This window comes from Ursus americanus, chromosome 21, assembly GCF_024610735.1.
Source record: "Ursus americanus isolate L20-20 chromosome 21, mUrsAme1.1.p, whole genome shotgun sequence".
Lineage (NCBI taxonomy): Eukaryota > Metazoa > Chordata > Mammalia > Carnivora > Ursidae > Ursus > Ursus americanus.
In genome coordinates this window covers 3,329,459-3,350,462 of record NC_142147.1, presented here as the reverse complement: position 1 = coordinate 3,350,462, position 21,004 = coordinate 3,329,459, and the positions used below count along the sequence as shown (strand labels likewise).

Genomic DNA, 21,004 nt, shown 5'->3' with positions numbered 1-21,004 from the left:
GGCAGGTGGGGCTGTATGAGCTCCTCGAGGGGGAGTCATCATGTTGTCCTCCCAGTGAGGCCCACAGTGTGAGAAGCTCATCTTCCAGATGGGCACACCGAGGCACAGAGGACTCAGGGGCCGTGCCCAGGGTCATGTGGAACTGACATGGAGCCTGCCTTCCCAGGACAAGGAAGCAAACACTTTCCGGAGCCTGGATCAGTAGTAAGAAGCCGATGATGAGAAGGAGCAGGACAGGGTTAGAAGGTGGGAGTCAGAAAAGGCTTCCGGCGGGGCCAATCGGAGGGCGGTGGCAGGAAAAATGGAGGGAAGTTGAGGGCACTTGGGTCAGCTGCAGCAGGCACAAAGGCCCTGGGGCAGGAATGGGGTGCACTGGGGCCGGCACTAACTCCTCAGAGATGACCGGATGTCAGATGTCGGATTTAGTGTAGGTCTTTCAAAAAACAAGCCGACAAATGCCTCCAAGGGTTTCAGATGCACTTAATCTTTTTATTTTTTTTTATTCCAATTAAGCAGAAAGCCTTGCATTATTATGGATGAGGCCAGGGCCTTGAGGGCGGTCCTACATTTCCGAGGCAGCCGGGGCCCAGTGGAGCCCGCGGTGGATGTTTTAAATCTCTTTTTAATTAAGGAAAAAGCCCCAGCTTGCGTCAGGGATGAGCCGCTGGAGGGAGAGCCCGGGAGGAGGAGCCGGAGAGAGGGTGGGGCGCGGTGAGGTGGGGCGAAGGCGCCCCCTCCCTGCCACCCGCGGCGCGCCTGCCCGCCTGCCTGGAGCGCCAGGGCAAATTCTGGACTCTGGTGGGGTCCCGTCCTGGCTCCGGACCCCAGCCTCTCTGGGGCGCTTCGTGGGTCTCGGCCATGGGGTGAGGGTGGAGTGAGAACCCAAGTCAGAGAAAGCAGGCACAGCACCTGGCAGCGGCCCGGCCCGCGGGAGGTGGGGCTGAGCGGGCACCGCTGACCACCCCGTGCGGTGCGGATGCAGTGTGCACAGTTTGGCCCTGGCCTCTAGAGGCTGTAGCGCCCTCTAGCTGTGACACCAAAAACGGTCTCCAGATGCTGCCCGCGTTTCCTAGGGGGGTGGAGTTACCAGATAAAATACAAATTTAAAAAATACCAGTAATTTTTTAGTACAAATCCTCATGCAATATTTGGGACATACTTATACTACACAATTATTCCTTGTTTACTTGTAATTCAAATGTAACTGGGGCATCCTGTTTTATGTTTTTTTTTCCCCTCCTAAATCTGACAACTCTAGGTAATGGGGTGAGGGTGGGGGGCAAAATCCCCCCCCATTTGAGAAGTCGAGAGCCACGGTCATAGCTGTTACTAATCACCACAATAGCTCTGCCTTTCTGAGCAGGCCCCTGAGAGCTGCTGGTTTCCTTTGTCCCTTGTGGCTGGTCTGGAGCCACAGGAGGGGGCTGCAGGATGCCCAGAGCCACAGGGACTGGTGGTCCTACTCTGCCTTCCGCCAGCTGTGTGGGCTGAGCATCCTTCTTACCCTCTCTGAGCCTCTGTTTGCAAACTCACAGAGAGGACCACTGAAAGGGGGCTATCTGCCTTGCCTCCCTTATTAGGATAAAGATTCAAATTTTCACCCAGGATAGTGACCTGTAACCCACAGCGCTCTCCTAAGGATGTGTTTCATTAAGTGGCAGGTGTCTGGGGAAGCCTGGCCCACAGCATGCGCTTAGTGGGGCTAGGACTGTTATTACTGCCACCAGGGGCCACTGGAAGTAGATTCCAGCTAGTCCCCGAGGCAGGAGGTGAGCGGGGCTATCCTGAGCAAAACCGTGAGCTCCTGGAGGAGCCCAAGCCCTGAGGACGGGGACGTGTCTTCCCAGCTATGGGCAGCTGACACGTGAGAGGGTCCACAGATGGGTGGCCACACAGCAGAGCAGATCAAAAGCTCAAGGCCCAAGTGGCATCTGGTCTTTGGGAAGCAGAGCGGCAGCGAGTGCCACCACGGACAGCTGAGGCTGTGCCTCTACCCAGGGAGTCCTCCTGGGAGGCCGGGCTGCCTCCTTCCCTGTGCTCCCCGGTGAGCTCCACGGCCAGCTCCATGTGGACAGGCCTTTCCTGGGCCTGAGGGCAGCCAAGTGCTCTGGGATCTGGCACTGGCTGGGTGCAGAGACACCGGACAGCCACTGCCCTGCACGCCTTTGGTGCCAGTGCAGGCTCAGCAAACCAGAGGGGGCTGCTCTGGACAGGGCAGGAGGGGAGCCCCTCCAATGGCCAGAGTGGGTGCTGGCCTCAGTGGAGAGGAAAGACAGGAGCTGTGATGATGACCCCCCAACACTTCGTATGGAGGGCCTCCTGTGCCCCCTACAGGTGTCAGCACCTGAGATTATCTAAGCAACACCCTGAAGGGGATTGCGGTGGCCCTGACTGACAGTGGGGGAAACTGAGGCAAAGACACACTGCACCACTTGCCCCTGATCGCATAGCTGCTGCCCACGGCACACGCCCCGGAGGCAGTGCCGTGTCAGCTGTAGAATTCCCTTTGCCACGTGCAAGGGTGACAGAGAGGAAGTGGCCCCGGCTCTGTCCCAGAGCATCTCAGCCCTCACTTTGCAGAAACTGAGGCTTGGGGAAGTTTGTGCCTTCACAGTGGGTCTCCCCAGCCACTACAGAGGAGGGTCTCAGAGGAGTTTTGGGCATGGCTTGGGTGGTTCGAAGCTCCTTGCTCAACGAAAGAGGTGACATACGCAGAGGTCGGGGGCAGGGAAAGGACAGAGGCAGGAGAATTGACCGGTGCTGGCAGGGGTTGGGGGAGGACGAGGACGCTGGCGGGTGTGTGAAAAGGTACATGGAGCGGCTCCGTCACAGCTGGCATCCTTGGTCGGCCCGTGCGTCGTACGTCAACAAGAATGCAAACCTTTCTTGCAGACGTGAAACAAATTTCCCCGAGATAGCACTTTTCACCCATGAGATCAGCAAGAATGAAAAAAAAAAAAAAAAAGGCCGTTACCACTGTTAGCTTAGTCATTCCCCACGTGGAGGATGCAGGGCCTTTGGCTGCAACTCCCGAGGTCACATGGCACAACTCTCAAAATGACAAGGCTGCACGCCCTCTAACCTAGCAGTGCTACTTCTGGGAATGTCCCATGGCCAGGCTCCCTGGTGGGTGAAAGACAGGGTGGGGACGGTGAGACCCTGAGGGCGGGCTACACGAGGGAATACTGTGTCACTGTGCAAAAGGACGGGCACCATGGTCCACGAGGAAGCCCGTTCCCACACTTGCAGATCCGTGGAAGGAATGGGGGGAGAGGCAGAATGGCGGGTCTAATGCCACCATGCATGTTGGAAAAAGGAAAGGGATACGCCCAGGACCATGTCTGTGCATGCAGACGTAGAATGTTCTGGAAGGAGACCCAAGGAAGCAGTAACAATGGCTGTCTCGAAGCAGGAGAGTAGCAAGGGGAGACTTACGTTTTCCTACATATTCTTTTGTACATTTTACATTCTGTACCACGAGGTATTTTACATATTCAGAAAATAAAGTAATGAAAAGGAGAAGAAAGCATTTTCTGAAGGGGAGCTAACACAGACAGACAGACTTAGGAGGGAAGAAGGAGGAAGGTGGACCATGCTGCTGCAGGAGAACTCCCATCAAGGTGAAGGGCTGAGAGAGTAAACAGGTAGAGAGAGGCAGGAGCAGGGATGGGAATGCTCCTCTCAGGAGACTGGCCCAGTGTGTGGTCACTGGGCCCAGGGAAGTCGAGAGTGAAGTCCCCAGAGTCCTGGGAATGGGGACGCTGGGCCCAGCTGGTTCCTCCAGGCCAGAGACATTGGCCACCGAAGACTCCAGCCTGTCTGTTGGGCCCAGCTCTTGGCTAACCCCCAGCCACCCTGTTTTTCACAGCTTCTCCTCTTGGAGGCAGTCATGGTTACCGTTCCCTGTGTCTTCTTCCAGAGCATTCTCTGTCTACATGTGCAAACACTCTCCTGGGCATATTTGTTTCCTTTTTCCAATGTGCGTGGTGGTATGAGATCTGTCGTTCTGCCCCTTGTTCCTTTGCCTAAACCATGTGTGCGAGACATGGCTCCCTAGCTGTTCAGACGGAGATGCCTGTCCTTTCTTACACCTTCATGGTCTCCCCTGCATGGCCCCCCATTCTGACCGACACATGGGCAGTGCGTGGTTAGGACACTAGTGTGGGCTGCCAGGAGCTGAGGCCGGCTGTAGGGACTACAGGACTAGGACTTCAAGGACAGGCATCCTTGGGGCCTGTGCCTTCTTGGCCCACAGCCCCAGTCCCCACAGTCCCCCACTGGAACCTATAGACCGAGTGCTGCCTGCTGATGGTCCCTAGGACCTGCCCACCCCCAAGCTGGGAGGGACTGAAGTGGGGCACTCAAGGAACTTAGGATACACAATTTAAGGGGGCCCTGTTCTCAGGGCCAGACACACCCTCACTCTCCTCATCTAGGCCCTGCCCAAGGTCATGCCCCTCCTGGCATAGCCCTACAGCACGACCAGGAGATGGACAGGTAAAAGGCCTGTCCCCTTGATCTGGGACAACTGTGCAGGGCCAGCTCAGCTCCAGAGCCCCAGTGCACGGAAGCCCAAGCCTCCCCTGGGTATTGGTCCTCAAGCATGCCCAGGCTAGCCAACTTGACTGTGGCCCTCTTAGCTGTCCCTCCCTCCTTCCTCAGGACAGCACGTGCGGGGCGGCACGGGTGGGGGGGTTAGCTTAAGCAGGACATGGGGCTAAATCCAGGCCATGAGCCAGGAGGGCTGCTGGCTCTCCCATGGGGACAGGGCGGGGCCAAGTTAAGTACCATCTGCTTCGGCATTTGAGACAGTCTGTGATTAAGCACCCCTCCTTGGAGCAGGTGGGGGTCTCTCTGCCCTCTGGGCCCTTGCCTCCTGGGTTTCCAGCCAAGTCAACCTTTTCACTTTAGGCAGTCAGTCCCCAGCCCAGGTTTCATGTGAAAAGCAAGGATGCTGGCCCCAGATAGTGGCGCTCGCCCTGGGCTGCAGCCCTGCAAGTCGGATCACATGGAGGCTTAGACCCCTGGTCTGCACCGATTCTAATGCTCCCTACTCCTAATACAAGAAATTCTCGATACCTCACCTCAGATGCCACAGTCCTGCCCGCCCAGGGACCTCAGCTCCTCCTGCTTGGCCTCTCAGCCCCTCATTCCTGTCCCACTCCCCTCTTCACACTGCTCTTCGGCTCACCAAACTTGTTCCTGTCTCAGGGCCTTTGCATCTGCTGTTCCCTTTGCCTGGAGCACTGTTCCTGGCCTCTGTGTGGCTGGCTCTGATGTCTGTGCTACAAGAGGCCCCCACCTGCCTTGTGCACACTATGACACCACTTTAATTCCCTTTACTGCTGTCACCACACAACCCACCAGTCTGGCTCTCTGTTCACACACTCGTGTTTGCCTCTCCTGCATGGGGGCAGGGGCTCTGAGCCGTCCACGGCCCTTCCCTGGGGCCTGGTGCAGAGCCTGGCCCAGAGCGGATGCCCGACAGCTGCCTGCCGGTCAGCTGGAAGGTTGCGGGGGAACACAGCGCTGGTCTCGGCTCTGTTCCCTGCGGGGAGGGGGTACAGGGCAGGCAGCGAGGATCCCCGTGGGCAGGAAGCTGCAGCCCACTGCACAAATGGAACACAGAAGCTCAGTACACTAAGACGGTGACCTTGGCCATGTTCTACCTTGATGCGGGCCCCACCATGCTGCCTTCCTTTCAAACGTATGAAGCCCCCCACGCATTCTGAAAATGGCTCAAAATGTATTAGCCGAATGGATGCCTTTATCCTTCCCGTTACATGGAGCTCCCAGCCCCCACTGGAGTAAACCCAAATTCCCTGCCCCACCATCCGCTGCTTCTCTCCTTGACCACCTGCTGTTCTTCCCATTTCTCCCCTTCCCCACTGTCTCCCAGACCAGCTCTCCCAGGCTTGCTTGCTTCCCTGGTGCCATCCCTGCCTGAGGGCTGGGCCACAGGTTTCCGTCGTAGCACGTGGCAGTCGGCACTCAAGTGGCTGTTCTGAGTAACGCTCACCTCTCTCTCACTCTCCAAGCTCCACGCGGTCAAGAAGCATGACTCCTTTGCTCCTGTCTGAAGTCCCGTACCTGGGCCTGGATCGGCGCACAGTAGGGATGCAATCAATGTTTGTGTAATGAGCAGTCTCTCGGCCAACTCCGCCCGCAGCGTCGGGCAGCTGGGACCAAGAGTTCGCGCTAGAAGGCGTGATGCATTGTGACTCTCATCTTCGCTGTGGCCTGCGGCTAGCCTCAGGCCTCCTGACATCAATCAAAAACGGGCATCGTGACTGCCAGCCCCCAAACACCCCATGCCTGGGTTACAGGCCGAGTAGAGGAGAGGATCTGAGCCCCCCTGCAAGGGAAGTGGGGGAAATGCCTGGACGGTCAGGGGCGTTAGGGAGGGCATACCCGTGTCCCTAGTCGCCACCATCACCATCGTCACCTGCTCGGCAGAAGAGACTAAAGACCCCCTCCCCCCCGCATTGGCAAGATCCCAACAGTGGGCTGTCCTCCCAAACAGACGGCCAGTCCTCCTTAAGACGGCCAAGGTCACAAAGACAGGAGCTTCTGAGAAATTGTCACAGTCAGAGGAGCCAGAGGGGACGTGACAAGAAATTGTAAGGTGGGCTCCTGGGACAGCAGAGGGCCTGAGGGGAGAACAGGAAAGCTGAACAAAGCAGGGACATTACTGGTAATAATGCATCCGGACCAATTCAGGGCTCGCGACCAAGGGACAGAGCCGACGCAAGCCTTAACTAGAGGGGAAACTGTAAATGTGAAACTGCCCTTTCTATAAATCTAAAACTGTTCTGAAAAATAGTCGTTAAAACACATGAATGAGCCACCAAGCCCGGACAGAGTCTCCATCTCCTGGTGTCCTTCCCGCCCAGTCCCAGGCGGCCCCAGAAGGACAGTGCGCTGGGACCAGCCCGGCCCAGGAGCCTGTCTTCATGATGACACTGTTATTGGCTGGGGCTGGTGCTGGCACCCTCTGGGGAACCCCAGAGACCACACCGGCCCCTGAGGTGGCCCCTGCAGGAAAGGCCACAGCTCCAGACTGACTTCCCCTGCACCTGCACCTGCCGCCACAGTGGGAAGGTACAGAGGGCCGGGGCAGACGGGAAACCCTGTCCACTGGGCACCATCTTTAGTGCCAATCTAGCTCAGATCACTCTCGAAACCTGGCCCGGGAGATGTCCCCACTCATCACCCCATTTTACAGATAGGGAAGCTGAGGCTTTGATACGTGAAGTGACTTGTACGAGGTTGCAGTCAGGGACACCCGTGGGATCTGAACTCAGATCCCTCTGACCCCAGAGCCAGGTCCCCAGTGTTCTCAAACTTGAGCAGGCACTGGAATCCCCCAGGGGGTTTGTTAAAACCCCCCAGAGTTTCTGACTCAGTAGATCTGGGAGGGGCCCACATGTCTGACCAGTTCCCAGGTGATGTGAGCCCGCAGGTCTGGTGGCCCGACCGTGCTGTTCCTAGGGCCGTGCCACCCTCTGCTGACCTGGAGAGAACCACTCACCCCTCCCCCGTCTGCTGAGCCAAGCCCCTCCCAACCGGCCAGTGAGAGCGGCCCGTGCCTCGGTCTTCCCTCTGTGAAGTCACCTACACTGTCCAGCTGCAGTGAGCATGAAATAGGTGAATGGAGAGACCCCATTCTGGGAGCAGCACCTGGCTCACCGCGACCCCCGGCCCACGCCAGCCCTTCCAACAGAGGGCTCGGGGCAGGAGGCGCTCTTTGGACAGCAGAGCATTCCCACATGTCACAGCTGCCACGGCCAGACCCTTGAGCAGCAGGACCCCACTCCCAGTGCTCCGCTATACCCACTCTCCTTTGGGACCAGAAACAGAAGGATTTCGGCGCAGCTGTGTTCCTCTCTGCCGTGTCACGCCCTCCACCAGTCCCCACCTTGGGCTGAGTCTTTGCTGTCAGACCAGAGAAGTACCTTCCTGCCCCGCACGTGCAGGGCTTAGGGGTGAAGTGACTCGTGGTGGGGTGAAGAGTGTCCCCCCAAATCCACATCCACACAGACCCTTAGAAGGTGACCCTATTTGGAAATAAGGTCTTTGCAGATGCGATTCATTAAGAATCTTGGGATGAGATCACCCAGATTTAAGGCTGGCTGGAAGTTCAGAGACTGGTGTCTTTCTAAGAGAAAGGACACAGAGAGACACAGGGAGGAGGCCATGTGAGGACGGAGGCAGACACAGGAGGACGTGGCCACATGCCCAGGAGCGCCTGGAGCCCCCAGGGGCAGGGAGACACAGGGAGGACTTCAGAGGCAGCGTGGCGACCCTGCTGACGCCTTGATTTAGGACTCGTAACCTCCAGACTGTAGGGGAACACATTTCTGTTGCTTGAAGCCCCTCAGTGTGTAGTAATATGTTACGGCAGCTCCAGGAAACTCTGACACCATCTCATAGACTGTGAAGATGAACGAGAACGTGTTGAAAACGTTTCTGGCTACAGTGACTGCTTCAAATGTCAACTTAAAATGTTTTCTTCAGAAGCGGCCATACCAGTGGTGGTTGAAGTGGTTGAAGCAAGGCCTCTGGAACGAGCCTGCCTGGGTTCAGATCCCACCGGGTCCCAGCTGTGTGGCCTCGGGCCAACTGCACTGCCTCTCCGTGCCCTGGCTTCCTCGTCTGGAAACTGGGGATCCCAGGAGAACTCACTCGGTTGTCATGGAGCCAGGGGAGTGGATCCACACAGAATATGCACAGAAAAGGGCTCTGTGCAGTCTTAGCCCCCAGTAAGAATTCACCATGTATTCTAATTACTTGACTGGGTCATTCTGATTTCTGGAATTTATCCCAAAGAAGTAATAATTTAAAAAATCAGAAATCAAAGATGTTCAAAATGGCACTATTTACAAAAGCAACAAGTTGGAAACCACCCGAAGACCAACTCTTGGTGGGATGTGACAAAGGCGTTAGAGAGTGTGGAAAGACACATACCAGTGGCAGCCAGACATGACACACAGACACGTCGCAGCCCCACAGTGGGGTAACACCATGCCTGCAGGCACAAGTGCCCAGGCGGCAAGGGCCGGGAAGGTAACGTGGACAACAGTGTGCAGGGGAGGGGCCGAGCAGCACCTGGCGCTTTGCGGTGGCTGCGCTGTGGCCGGTCCATTAAGGGAGGGGGAGGGTCTGGGGCTTCTGGGCTCGCGGGCCTGGGTCCTCTTGGTTAAGCATGGAGAGAGGGTCCTGTGCTCGGCTCCCTGCCCCTCACGCCTTCCCCCTGCCTGTCTCACTCAAGAGACCTGCCACCTCCAGAGATCAGGGCTGGGTAGAGGGCTGGCAGCCCAGGGCCAGTGGCAGGCCCTGACGAGCAAACCTCGCTGCTCCAGCAACATTCCAGCCCTTCGCTCCTCCAAGGCCTGGCTGGAAGGTGGCCCTTTTAAAAGCCCCCCAGTACGGGGAGCATTCAGCCTGCTCCTGGGCTCTCAGTCCTGCAGAGAAGAGGAAATGGGGGGGGCATTGGATGTTCCCCAGGGACTCTCAGGGTCTGCGCTCTTGGGGTCTCCTCCCCTGGGTGGATCCCCGCCTTGGGCTGGAAGGGAAGCAGCCCCGAGGGTCCCTCCAGGGCCTTGGTTGACTCGTCAAAGATGTCCTGGCCCAGCAGCCAAAAGTGGAGGCACCCCCTGCCCATGGAGGAATGGATAAACCAAACGTGGTGTATACACACAGGGAATATAAGTCAGCCTTAAACAGGAAGGCTATTCTGACACCCGCTGCAGCACGGTTGACCAGGGAGGAATCTTGAGGACATGATGCTGAGTGAAATAAGCCAGTCCTGAAAGGAGGGGTACCGTATCACTGCAGGCATGGGAGGCCCTTAGAGGAGGCAAATTCACAGGGACAGGAGGTAGGATGATGGGAGATGGGGCTGGGGGAGGGGCTGAGGAGTTGGTGGGGCTGGGACAGTGGAGAAGGTCTGGAGGTGGATGGTGGGGACCCCTGCGCAACAACATGACTGTCCTTAGTGCCTGGGCACTGTACACTCAAAAATGGTTAAGACAGCAAATTGTATGTTACGTGTCTTTTACCACGGTTAAAAACCCAAACAAAAAGCTTGTCCTGAATGCCTACTCTGTGCCCAGCACTGGGGACACCAATGCAAAGTCTAAAGGAGGAGGGTCCTTGAGCACCAGGGGCTCATTCTGGATGCAACCACTGGCCCTCCACCTCCACAGATGCTTGCTTGACAAACGCCCCCGACTCCTGCGTGGGCTCAGCCTGCAGCCTCAGGGGAGCCAAGCCCTGGAAGGGCGTGGGTTGCACACGGCTCTCCAGCATCTCAACCCCACTTTGCCAACGACACTCTGATTTTCTCCAGGGGAACCACTGCCCGCACTTGCGCATCCTCTTGGAGGAACTGTCCATCAAGATGCCCCACCCCCTGGCCAAGGGGGCGGGGCACAAGGCCTAAGCTGGGCCAACCAGATGTTCTCCTGAGCTCACCGAATCCCAGCATCCCAGCAGCCAGACCGAAGCGGGCCCTTCACTCTGGCCTGGACCTTCCCACAACCCTGACCTCCTGCGGCGAAGGGACGGGGCCAGGGGCACCCCCGAAACATCCAGGAGGTGAGTCAGCGTTGCTGGGCATGCCACACATGGGTCAAGGGCCATGAGAACGACTCCTGGATTTCAAGCTGGGGAGCATTTGTTGCTGAATAATGGGCTTAAAGGGGAGAGGTCTCTGTGTGGGCCACGTGAGTCTGAGGTGTCTCTGGGTCATCCAGATGCTGGTCAGAAAGTTCTAGGGCACAGGACAGGTGTCTGGGCTGCCTCTGCCAACACCTACCACATTCCACAGTGATTTTGTGTCCTTCCAGGACCTTCTCCCTGTTGGTCTTCCCCAGCACCCAGCAAGCCGGACCTCCTTTGTCAGTGATAACAGGCCCACAGGGTAGAGAGCAAACACCCCTGGCGTGTGCCTGTGGGGGGCTCTTCTTCCCTTACTCTCCATGGTTGGGGTTAATCCCCCTGAGCAACAAGCCAAGGCCCAGGAGCACTGCGACCTTCCCACATCACTCACCTGCCAGTGACAGGGAAGGCCTGCAGGGGTGCTCAGAGTCAGAGCAAGCATTTATAAGGCACCTGCTGTGTACAGATGTTGCCTTAAGTGGTGGTTCCCCCCTCCCAGGGTGTATCCTCCCCCTCTCTCCAGCCTCATTCCTTCACCTCCCCCCTCCCAGCCCCAGAAGAGCTGGTGGGGGAGCTGCCCCCCCCTTACCTTTCAGGCAGGACAGCTTAAGCCCCATGGTAGCACGTCTGCGGGCCTGTGGAGAGAGGGCTTGTTGGTGCTGGCCACGTGCGGCCCACCCCCGCCCCACCAGGACACAACAGGAAGCAGCGGGGAGAGAAACCGCTGGGGCCTGGTGAGGTCAGGGTGCGTGCTGACTACATCTGAGCTGAGTTTGCTCAAAGATGAGTCTGTGCTGGTGGAAAAACTTTCAGGCGCCTCAGAGCTAAGTATACGGGAGATCTGGAGTGTGGGGTGCGGCTGAGGGGAGGGCGTAGTGGGGGGCTGACCGGGCCTTTTCTTTTAGGGGCTGCAGGCGGTGGCTGGCTTCAGCAGTAGGGACAGGAGGACGTGAGGCTCCTCGGCCAGGCTGCAGGGCAGCCCCAGGCTACCACGATGGGCTTACCTTCTGTGAGGGCACGGCCCCTCATTTAAATGCACGTTCTATGGAGATCTAACAGCTGAAGGCCATCTGGGCCTCAGTCCACGGGAGTTAAAACGGCCCCTGCCAGCGTTCCCACAGTCTGCCAGCAATAGGATGCGTCCTTAGCCTTCTGCACGAGGAATGAAATGGGCAGCAGCTGGCCATGCTCAGCACCTGTGTGCTCTGACGACCCTCAGTGCCAGCTGGGGTGCTGGGAGGTGCTACCACCATCCCCACTCACAGACAGGGAAATCAAGGCTCAGGGAGCTGCCGTTCCAACCTGGGGCGGCCCCAACCTCCGCCTGGGGCCTGTGAGGCTCTGCAGGCCCTCCTGGGGAAGGGGAGGCTCATCCCTCCATTCACAGGGAGCTGCTTGTGTGCCATGCTGGCTGGGGGCGAGGGTAGAGGGTGGCCACGAGAGGAGCCCCTCGGATCTCCAACATGGGTGTGTGACTGAGGCCTGGCCTTGTGCCCTGGAACCCGTCTTCTCCTTGCCCTGCACAGAGGCTGGCATCTAGGGCTAGGAAATCCTGGGGTTCCCCAGGCGCAGACTACCCAGGCTGTGCTGGTAGACCAGCAGCCCCCCCCTCCCTGGGAGCTTGTTAGCAATGCAGCATCTCAGGCACACCCAGACGCACTGAGCCAGAATCGGTATTTTAACAAGGCCCCCCGGGGAGTCATGTGCCTGTGAAGGTCAGAGACGCTTGCTCGCTCTGGGCCAGAAATTGTGGAACCTTAGGATGGAAGACAGGGATGCGGGAGGTGTGTGTGTGTAGGGGGACAGTGAGGGTGCGGAGAAGCAGCTGGAAGTCTGGGAGACATGCAGTCTTAGGAGATGGGACCAGGAGGGGCTGGCTTAGAGAAACCCAAGGCAAGGGTTTCAATTTTATCCAGGTTGGGTTTGTGGGACAGGTAGGAAAGAGGGGGCCAGGAGACAGCTGCCAGGAGACGGGGTGGGGGGATTGGGGACAAGGCAGAGAACACGAGTGAGTGGGAGGGAGAGAGACAGGGCAGGAGAGGGACAGACACTGGGGGAGTGTCTCTTGACTTGCTGGCAGGCCCTGGAGCTGTGTGCCCTCCTGGCCGGACCAGAGCCTGGCTTCACTTTCCTCATCTTTAAAATGGGGATGATGCTCTTGGGGTCTCACTGAGCAGCATGAGGACTGAATTATCAGAGGGCATACGGCTCAAGACCGGCAAGTGTCTGACGCTAGTACTTATGACAGCCACAGAGGGAAGACAGGTAGTGGATTCCAGCGGGGGCCTTTCTCCACGGCCATGCTACCTGGACCGTGGTCTTGGGCCAGCAGCATGGGACCACCAGGAGCATGTGAGAGGTGCCGGCTCTCAGGCCCCACCCCGCCGGCAGGCTCGGGGGCTGCATCTCAGCAAGACCCAGGGGATGCTCATCACTGCGGCGGACACAGCCCTGCCTCTGACAATACCGCGAATTCGCCTGGGCACTTAAGGAGATACAGATGCCTGGGTACCCCCCCAGAGATTCTGGGGTAATTGGCCTGGGCTGTGGGCCTGGCATTGGGATTTTTTAAAAGCTCCCCAGGGGATTCTAATAATGTGCAGGATGCGATGCCAAGGAGAGGGTAGCCTTCAGGGGGAGAGGAAGGGCCAGGCCTGTGGGAGTAACAGGTGTTATCTCTTGAGTGTTCCCTGTGTGCCCCTCAGAGCCCCTGGATGGAGATTGCTGGTCAGTTAATGCTTGCCACAGCCCTGAGAGGTTGGGACCATCCCCATCCCCATTCCACAGAGGAGGAAACAGAGGCACAGGAAGGTTAGTTAATTTGTACAAGGTTGTATGGGTAGCAAGAGGTGGGGTCAGGATTCAAACCCAGCACTTTGGACCCTAGAGCGACAACATTTTCAACTACAGGGTTCCCTGGGGTTGGGCGTGGGGGGTAAGCAGGGGGTGGCATAGACCTTATTACCTCTGTCTCTCCCAACCCGCCCCAGGCTGGGTCTCCGCCCTGGGGGTCTGCACCCCTGAGGTCAGGCTCATGAACACACCCAGGACCCCCACTGACCATGGTGAGCAGCTCACACATCACGGCCTAGTATAGACACGCCGTGCACAGTGCACCCTGACTTCACTGTGCACTTACGGGCGTCCCATCCCAGGGTTTAGGCAGTGATTTACGGGGGAAGGCCTCCCAGAGGAAGTAAGGTTAGGACTTGGCTGTAAAATGCCCCAGAAAAAGCACTGTGGTGCTGTGGGCTCAGGGAGATGACATAGTCAGGGTAGGGGCGCTGAGGCTGAAAGGTGGGAGCTCATGACGGATTGTTGTGTTTGAGAAATCCTGGGCGCCTGGGCGGCTCAGTCAGTGAGGTGTCTGCCTTCGGCTCAGGTCATGACCCCAGGGTCCTGGGATCGAGTTCCCCATTGGGCTCCCTGCTCAGCAGGGAGCCTGCTTCTCCCTCTCCCTCTGCCTGCTGCTCCCCCTGCCTGTGCTCTCTCCCTCTCTCTGACAAATGATTAAATAAAATATTAAAAAAAAAAAAGCAGCAGCTGCACCAGGGTCAGGCAAGGTCACATCAAGGGGTCATGTCTGTGTACTGCGATTCTGTGTTCGCTAATTCCCAAATGGAGAATTTTCACACACTGACGTTTCTTGTCCCCCAGCACACAGGCCGTAACTCTGGTCGGTCACTCTGCCTCTACCTCCCCACAGGACAGAAGGTAGGCAGCAGGTGGGAAGTGGCCCGGAGCAACAAGGAAGAACCAGGGTCCAAGAGCTGTGTGACCTCAGGCAAGTCATTTCCCTCTCTGAGCCAGAGGTGCTGAAGTTCGGCCCCCCCCAGTCTCCGTGTCCTCGGCTGTCAAAGAGGCACCCTGCCACCAGCACTCCTGTAAGGGCGCTGCATTAGAAGACCACCCCGGGGGGCGGCCCATGGAGTGGTCCCTGGTTTGGGCTGCCGTTTCAGGAGATGCTCCCAGGGGTGGTGCACTCCACTCCCTCTGTGATGGGGCTGCTGGTGGAGGGCCAGCCTGGCCAGAGACCGCAGACAGAGCCCATGAACGGGCCGAGCCGTTTGGAGGGGGAGGACTTGAAGCCTGATTCTCCAACTGTGTGAATGGAGGCCCGACTGCCGGGACTACGGCTGCTTCCACCTTAAACTCCCCCGCTAGCAGCATCACGGCAATGAGAGCTGACAGATATCCGGCTAATGCTTTTAAGAGGCCAAGTCCTGGGCCAAGATTATTATAAAAATTACTCCACTCAACCCTAACAGTGCCCTAAGAGAGAAACATTACTGCCACCCCATTCTACAGCCGGGGGGATGGTGCTCCGAGGGGTCCCAGCGGCGCTCGGCTTCAGGGCCCCATCATCCTATACGCCGTGGCTCTGCCCTCTGTTTGTTAAAAGGTACAGATTTCTGGGGCGCCTGGGTGGCGCAGTCGTTAAGTGTCTGCCTTTGGCTCAGGGCATGATCCCGGCGGTCTGGGATCGAGCCCCACATCGGGCTCCTCTGCTGGGAGCCTGCTTCTTCCTCTCCCACTCCCCCTGCTTGTGTTCCCTTTCTCGCTGGCTGTCTCTCTCTCTGTCAAATAAATAAATAAAATCTTAAAAAAAAAAAAAGGTACAGATTTCTGCAACAAGGAAAAAGAGATTTAATGGGAGGGGAGAAACGATCTAGTGGGAGGGGTCCCCTTTGCTCGGCAAGATGGCACAAGTGCAGTCAGGCCCGGGAGAACCACTAGTGTAGGTATAAATGTTCTCTCTTTCACACTTTTGCTGGAGTGTGAAAAACCTCCCTTTCATATTGCACCGGGCTGCTCGTTCTCTTTGAAACAGCGGATTGTTAATTATTTGCACAACAGCTTGAAGTAGAACAGGTTCTTTCTTGCACCCAGGCATAAAAATCGCTCTACCGCCAAATGGCCCCCACAGGATCCTCTCTAGTGGCAGGACGGCAATGCTGCACGCTTCCTCCTCCTGCACGGGCCGCCTCTCCTCTGAGCCACTGAGAGAGATGGGTATCAGCTGCTTTGCACACCACACGGCGTTCTCAAAGAGCATCTCCAGGGGAAGGACGCACTTGGCCAAGCTGTCTGTGACGGTTTTTACAGCCCCTGGAAGAAACTACCAGCCCACTGCGGTGAGCGCGTCCCGGCTCACTTTCTACACGTCTGCACTGCGGGGGAAAGCAAGCCAGTGTGTTCTCCGCACAAGGTGAAAAGTAGTTCCGATGTGGCGCTGCCTGCCCAAGACACAGAACCACTGACGGGGGGAGGGGGGAACCCTGCTTCTTGGAAGTCTGGCCCCAGTGCAGGCTGACTACTACTTTTGTGGCCCAGAGGCTGGGCTCCGGAGTGTGAGGGGACGTCTTTCCGGAGTGAATGATACGCACCAAGAGCTGGAAGGGGCGGGCCAGAGGTAAAAGGCTCCAGATAAAATATACAGCGCCCAATTTCTGCATGGGACATACTCAGACCCCAAAGCCTTCACCATTAATCTGCAATTCAAACTTAACTGGGTGTCTGGGTTTTTTTTTTTTTTTAAGATTTTACTTTTAAGTAGTCTCTGCACCCACCGTGGGGCTTGAACTCGCGATCCCGAGATCAAGAGTCGCAAGCCAGGTGCATCCTGTATTTTGTTTGTGAAATCCGGCAGCTCTCCATGGAGGTGGTCTTGGTGCTCACACGGGTTTCCTACATGAGGACTTGGAGGCCCAGAGCGGGAAAGTGAGTGCACGGCCGGGTCCGACTGGGAGTCTGATGCTGGTCTCCGGAGAGCCACCTCCTGGATGGAGTCGGAATGGCCCTCGGGAGGTCATGACTCGCCGCAGCAGTGTGGCACCTCGGCTGCTTCACAAAGGCCTCCCGAAGCCCAAGGAGAGGGCGTGGGGTGAAGAAGCGTAGTTGAGGAATGTGACAGTTGGGCTGGGTGGGTGCGCCCACCAAGTAAGGATGGAACCGGGTGCCGCTCCCAGCCAGGGACGTGGGCAATCTCTCCACGCCCGTCTCCTCCCTGCAAACACGGGAAGAAGGTTCTAACAGGCTGGCCACCCTGGGCTCCCAGTAGGCACAGGGAACATCTTGGTTTTCTTCCTTCTTTAGAAAAGGCACTTGCTTTTTGTAACAGGATTAGAATTCCTGCAATTCCAGCCAAAGGGTCTGTGCTGGGAGCAGATGCTACAAGCGTTAACATGCCTCCCATCCTGGTACACAGAGTGCAAACATGAGCATCTCCCTGGCCTTAGCCCACAGACCTGCAGGAGGCTGCGAGCTCCTCTCTGGGGGGGGGGGGGAGCGGGGACAGCTGCTTGGCCCACAGCCGCTCACCAACAGGAAGTGAAAAACGATGGGGGCGGGGAGGCAAAGGCACCCACTGAAATCCCCACCTACTTTTCTGTCATGGAGAAGGGTCCTGGGCCACCTGGGGTTCAGCTTTGGCTTTCCTGCGATTGACCATGTAACTCTCAGCAAAATACCTGCCCACTGTCCGCTCTGAGCCTCTGTGTTGTCAAGCTCAATGCTTAAGGTTTGTGTACCTTTTCATATATGTCAATAAAAATGTTTATTTAAAAATAAGGGTTATGCTATTAGAAGTCAAGTTAATGATTAATTAACCACAGGGTTAGTTTAAAAAATACGCAATTAGGGGCACCTCAGTGGCTCAGTTGGTTAAGCACCTGCCTTTGGCTTGCATCAGGATCTTAGGGTCCTGGGATCGACCCCATGTTGGGCTCTCTGCTGAGCAGAGAGCGTAATTTTCCCTCTCCCTCTGCTCGCCACTCTGCCTACTTGTGCTCTCCCTCTCTGTCAAATAAGTAAATAAAACCTTTAAAAAATACATGCAATTAAAAAAATTTTTTTAGGGGCACCTGTGTGGCTCAGTCCGTTTAGCATCTGCCTTCAGCTCAGGGCGTGATCTCAGGGCCCTGGGATTGAGCCCCACATCGGGTTCCCTGCTCAGCCAGGGAGCCTGCTTCTCCCTCTCCCTCTCCCTCCTGCTCTCCCTGCTTGTTCTCAATCTCTGTCAAATAAATAAATAAAATCTTAAAAAAAAATTTTTTTTAAAGTAGGCTCCACACCCAATGTGGTACTCGAACTCACAACCCTGAGATCAAGAGTCTTATGCTCTTCTCACTGAGCCAGCCAGGTGCCTCGAAAAACATGCAACTATTTTTCACAACAGCCTTGATGACAGGAGCCACACACTACGAGCCTACAGCAGTGAGTACCTGCCCGCTCACCTCCTGAAGTTTTTCGGATGTGGCACTGCCTCTGGGAGACATGGGACCCACCGCTGGCTCCAGAGGTGACTGCTGCTGGGAGGGGCAGGAGGACATTCCTGGGGAAGTTCTGTTTCTGGTTTACACTTTTGATGTGCACATATTACCATGTGTATATTATATGTTCATAAGATTTTAATGGGGCAGAGGTGTTGCATTTGCTGGTCCCAGAGGCCTGGCCTGGCCCCTGCCATATTCAAGAGCAATTCACTGTGGGGGCTAGGGGTTCAAGGCCTGCCCTTGCCACTTACCCACCTTATGACCTTCACAAAGCTCCGTGTCCTCATCTGTAAAATGGGGATAACACCACTACTTGGTCAGAGGATGAAAAGGGACTGGCTCTTAACCGCAGGGTCTGGAACACTGCAAGTGCTCGGTACACATTAAATAGCACTGCTCCCTTTCCACGCTCACTGAGGAGAAGTTCCCAGCTCCAGTCCTCAGAGGTGACCTAAACTCCGGCTCAGTGCCCACTGAGTTGCACCCCACAAGCAAGGGAAGGGCTTCCAGGGAGAGGAGATTAGGTGGTGAAGCTTTCGGCCTCCTTGGGGCTTGCAGAGGGATTAAGTCTTTCCATAAATACACCGCTGGCCTCCCTCCCTCCCTCCCTCCCTCCCTTCCTCTCTCCCATCCATCCATCCATCCATCCATCCATCCATCCATCCATCCACCCATTCATCCGGAGGAACCGGTACCCAGGGTGGGGACAAAGAACCCAAGGTGGGTGTGGCCTGGACAGGTAAGGGCGGGACCCGCGAGGGGATTCCTGGGGGTGGGGCAGAAACGCCAGGGCCTGCCCATCCAGCTCTACTTCTCTGAACCTCAGTTTCCTCATCTGTAAGATGGGGCGCTCGTGCCACAAAGGCTCCACTCTCTCAGAAGTGCCTTCCACCTCCCCTTCCCCTGTGATCCACCGGGTGCTCGGCCAGTAGAGACTGACTCTCCCCGCGGGTCCACCGCGGCCCAACAGCCCGGCGCCTCCGGACCGAGTCCGACCGCCCTTGACCCCGACTCCACGCGGCCGGGCGAGCGGAGCTGCGGGTCCCCCTTCTTGAGAGCCTCCCCCAGTTCCGCTGAGCTCAGCCAGCCCGAAGAAGTCGCGCGTGGGTTCACACTGGTCGCCCTTTGCGGTTGCAAACCTGCTTTGATGCCCTGGGAGCCAAGGGGGCCCCTAAGTGAGGCACCTCATAAATAATATAGTTTGAAATACTCGATAGAGGGGAAATGGTTCCTCTCGAGGCCTCCTGCCCCCACCCCCGGCCGGGCTCCTTTCCAGCTCTCAGGAATGGCGGTCTGGCCCATTCCCGAGGAACTCGTGACAGCGCGGGGTGTCGGGTGGAGAGTGGGGGGCCAGAGGTGTCTACGCGCGGACACACCCCCACCCGCCCGGGGTAAGTTGCAATACAGCCCAACTTGAGCTCTGGGCCCAACTTTCCCTAAATCCACCTCCCCGCAGAAAAGCCTGCGAGAAGTTGGGGGGACGCCCAGGTTCGCGAGGGTCCGCCACCGCCCCCCGGAACCCCCTGGCCTCCCCGGGCGCGCCCTTCCCGCAGCCGGAGCCGGTGGGGCGTGGACGCCGCTTGGTCGGCTGAGGCTCTCGGGGAGCGCGGCGTGCTCTGGAAGGGGTGGGTGGGCAGCGCGGGGCCAGGCAGCGGGGCGCGCGCGGCACGGGGCACTCACCGCTTCCTGGGGGGCTCACTGCGGAGCCGCGCCCGGGATGCACGGGGCCCGCCCGGGTGCTGGCGGCGGCGGTGGCCGGGCTCCGGGGGCCGGGGCGACGAGTCTGCAAGAGAGAGCAGCGGGGGTCATGGCCCGGGCCGGGCAGTGCATGGGGGGCCCCCCGCTCCGCCCCGGCCGGCGCTCCGGGAGGCCACCACTCGCACGCCTCCCGCCGCCCCCTCCCCGGCCCCTCGGGGCGGTGCTGCCAGCGGCCCCGCCCCGCCCGCGGGCGCCGGATTGCACGGGCCGAGCGCGGGGGCGGAGCAGGCCCGCCCGCCGCCTCCCGGGGACTGTGCCAGGGGCACGCCCGGCGCCCGCGCCTCCGGCCTCCCGCCTCAGTTTCCTTTCGCCCGGCCTGGGGAGGAGGTGGAGGACGGAGGGTGGGGCCCGGGGAAAGTTTGGGCCCCTCCCCGGGGCTGCTTGCCAGGCTGCCTGAGGCCGTGCACCCCAGCCCTGGTTGGGTGGGAAGGGGCGCCCGGGTTCTCCCATACCAGGTGGCCATACTTGAGTGGGCCCCGTCGCCCGGCTGCTGAGAGGGGAGGCGAGACGTGGGAGGCTCCACCATCGCGCCATCCGCAGCGCCCTACACTGCTCGGGGCCCTGGGGACAAGTAAGCAACACGGCCTGCCCCCACACCCCCATCTTGTGAGAGCTGTGGGGCTTCAGATGGCCCTCGTGATCAAAAGGCAGCCTCCCTGTTGTTAGGGTCTGGCCCTTCCACTCTCCTCACCGGCTTTCACGCTTCACTTCTGGAGGTGAACCGGGGTGCAGCAAGAGGTGGGGTGTGAAGACTTGCCTCCCGGCTGGCTGTCCCAGCTTCGGGTTTTGCTGATGCCCAGCTGGGAGTAACTCTCCACTTCCCCTCCAGGTGGGTGTGGAGACCTTTTATCCAAATGGGTTTCTTAGGAGGCTCCCTGATGAGAAGGTCTCTGACAGCACCTACCCAGCTTGCCGGGGGGACAAAAGCACCCCTACCCTGGGTTCTTTATGTCACTGCCAGAAGCCTGCCAGGCCCACAAGGTCTCCACACCCTGTGCTGTGTGTAATTCTGGAGGCTTGGAAGGGGAAACTGAGTCACAGAACAGGCCAGTGGCACTCCCTTGGTGAAAGCAGGAAAGAATTGAGTTGCAGGAAATAGAGTCAGCACCCTAGCTGTGTGTTCTCCCTTTGAGTCATTCCTAAAGATGTTGCAGTCTTTTGTATCAAGTCAGGAGTGACAGGTAGAAAATGTATCATGCCTCCCCCCCCCACCCCAAGGAGGACAAAAGGGGTCAGGGTTAGGGACAAGATGCTCCTTCCAAGGGTCCCCACTCCCTACCCTCAGAGGGAAGGTGGACTGTCCAGGGCCT

General features: G+C 57.9%; 1 protein-coding gene across 1 annotated transcript in view; it reads right to left on the bottom strand.

Annotated features, from left to right (window-relative positions):
- CLMB (calcimembrin) overlaps positions 1 to 19,839 on the bottom strand; it is a 30,594-nt gene extending 10,755 nt beyond the window's left edge. Inside the window, exons 1-2 of the mRNA XM_045772771.2 lie at positions 19,617 to 19,839; positions 11,252 to 11,297 (exon numbers count right to left, since the gene is read on the bottom strand). Of these exons, the coding sequence (XP_045628727.1) occupies positions 11,252 to 11,279 (28 nt within the window). The 5' untranslated portion in view covers positions 11,280 to 11,297; positions 19,617 to 19,839. The remainder of the gene's footprint in view (positions 1 to 11,251; positions 11,298 to 19,616) is intronic.
- Between the last annotated feature and the right edge of the window lie 1,165 nt (positions 19,840 to 21,004).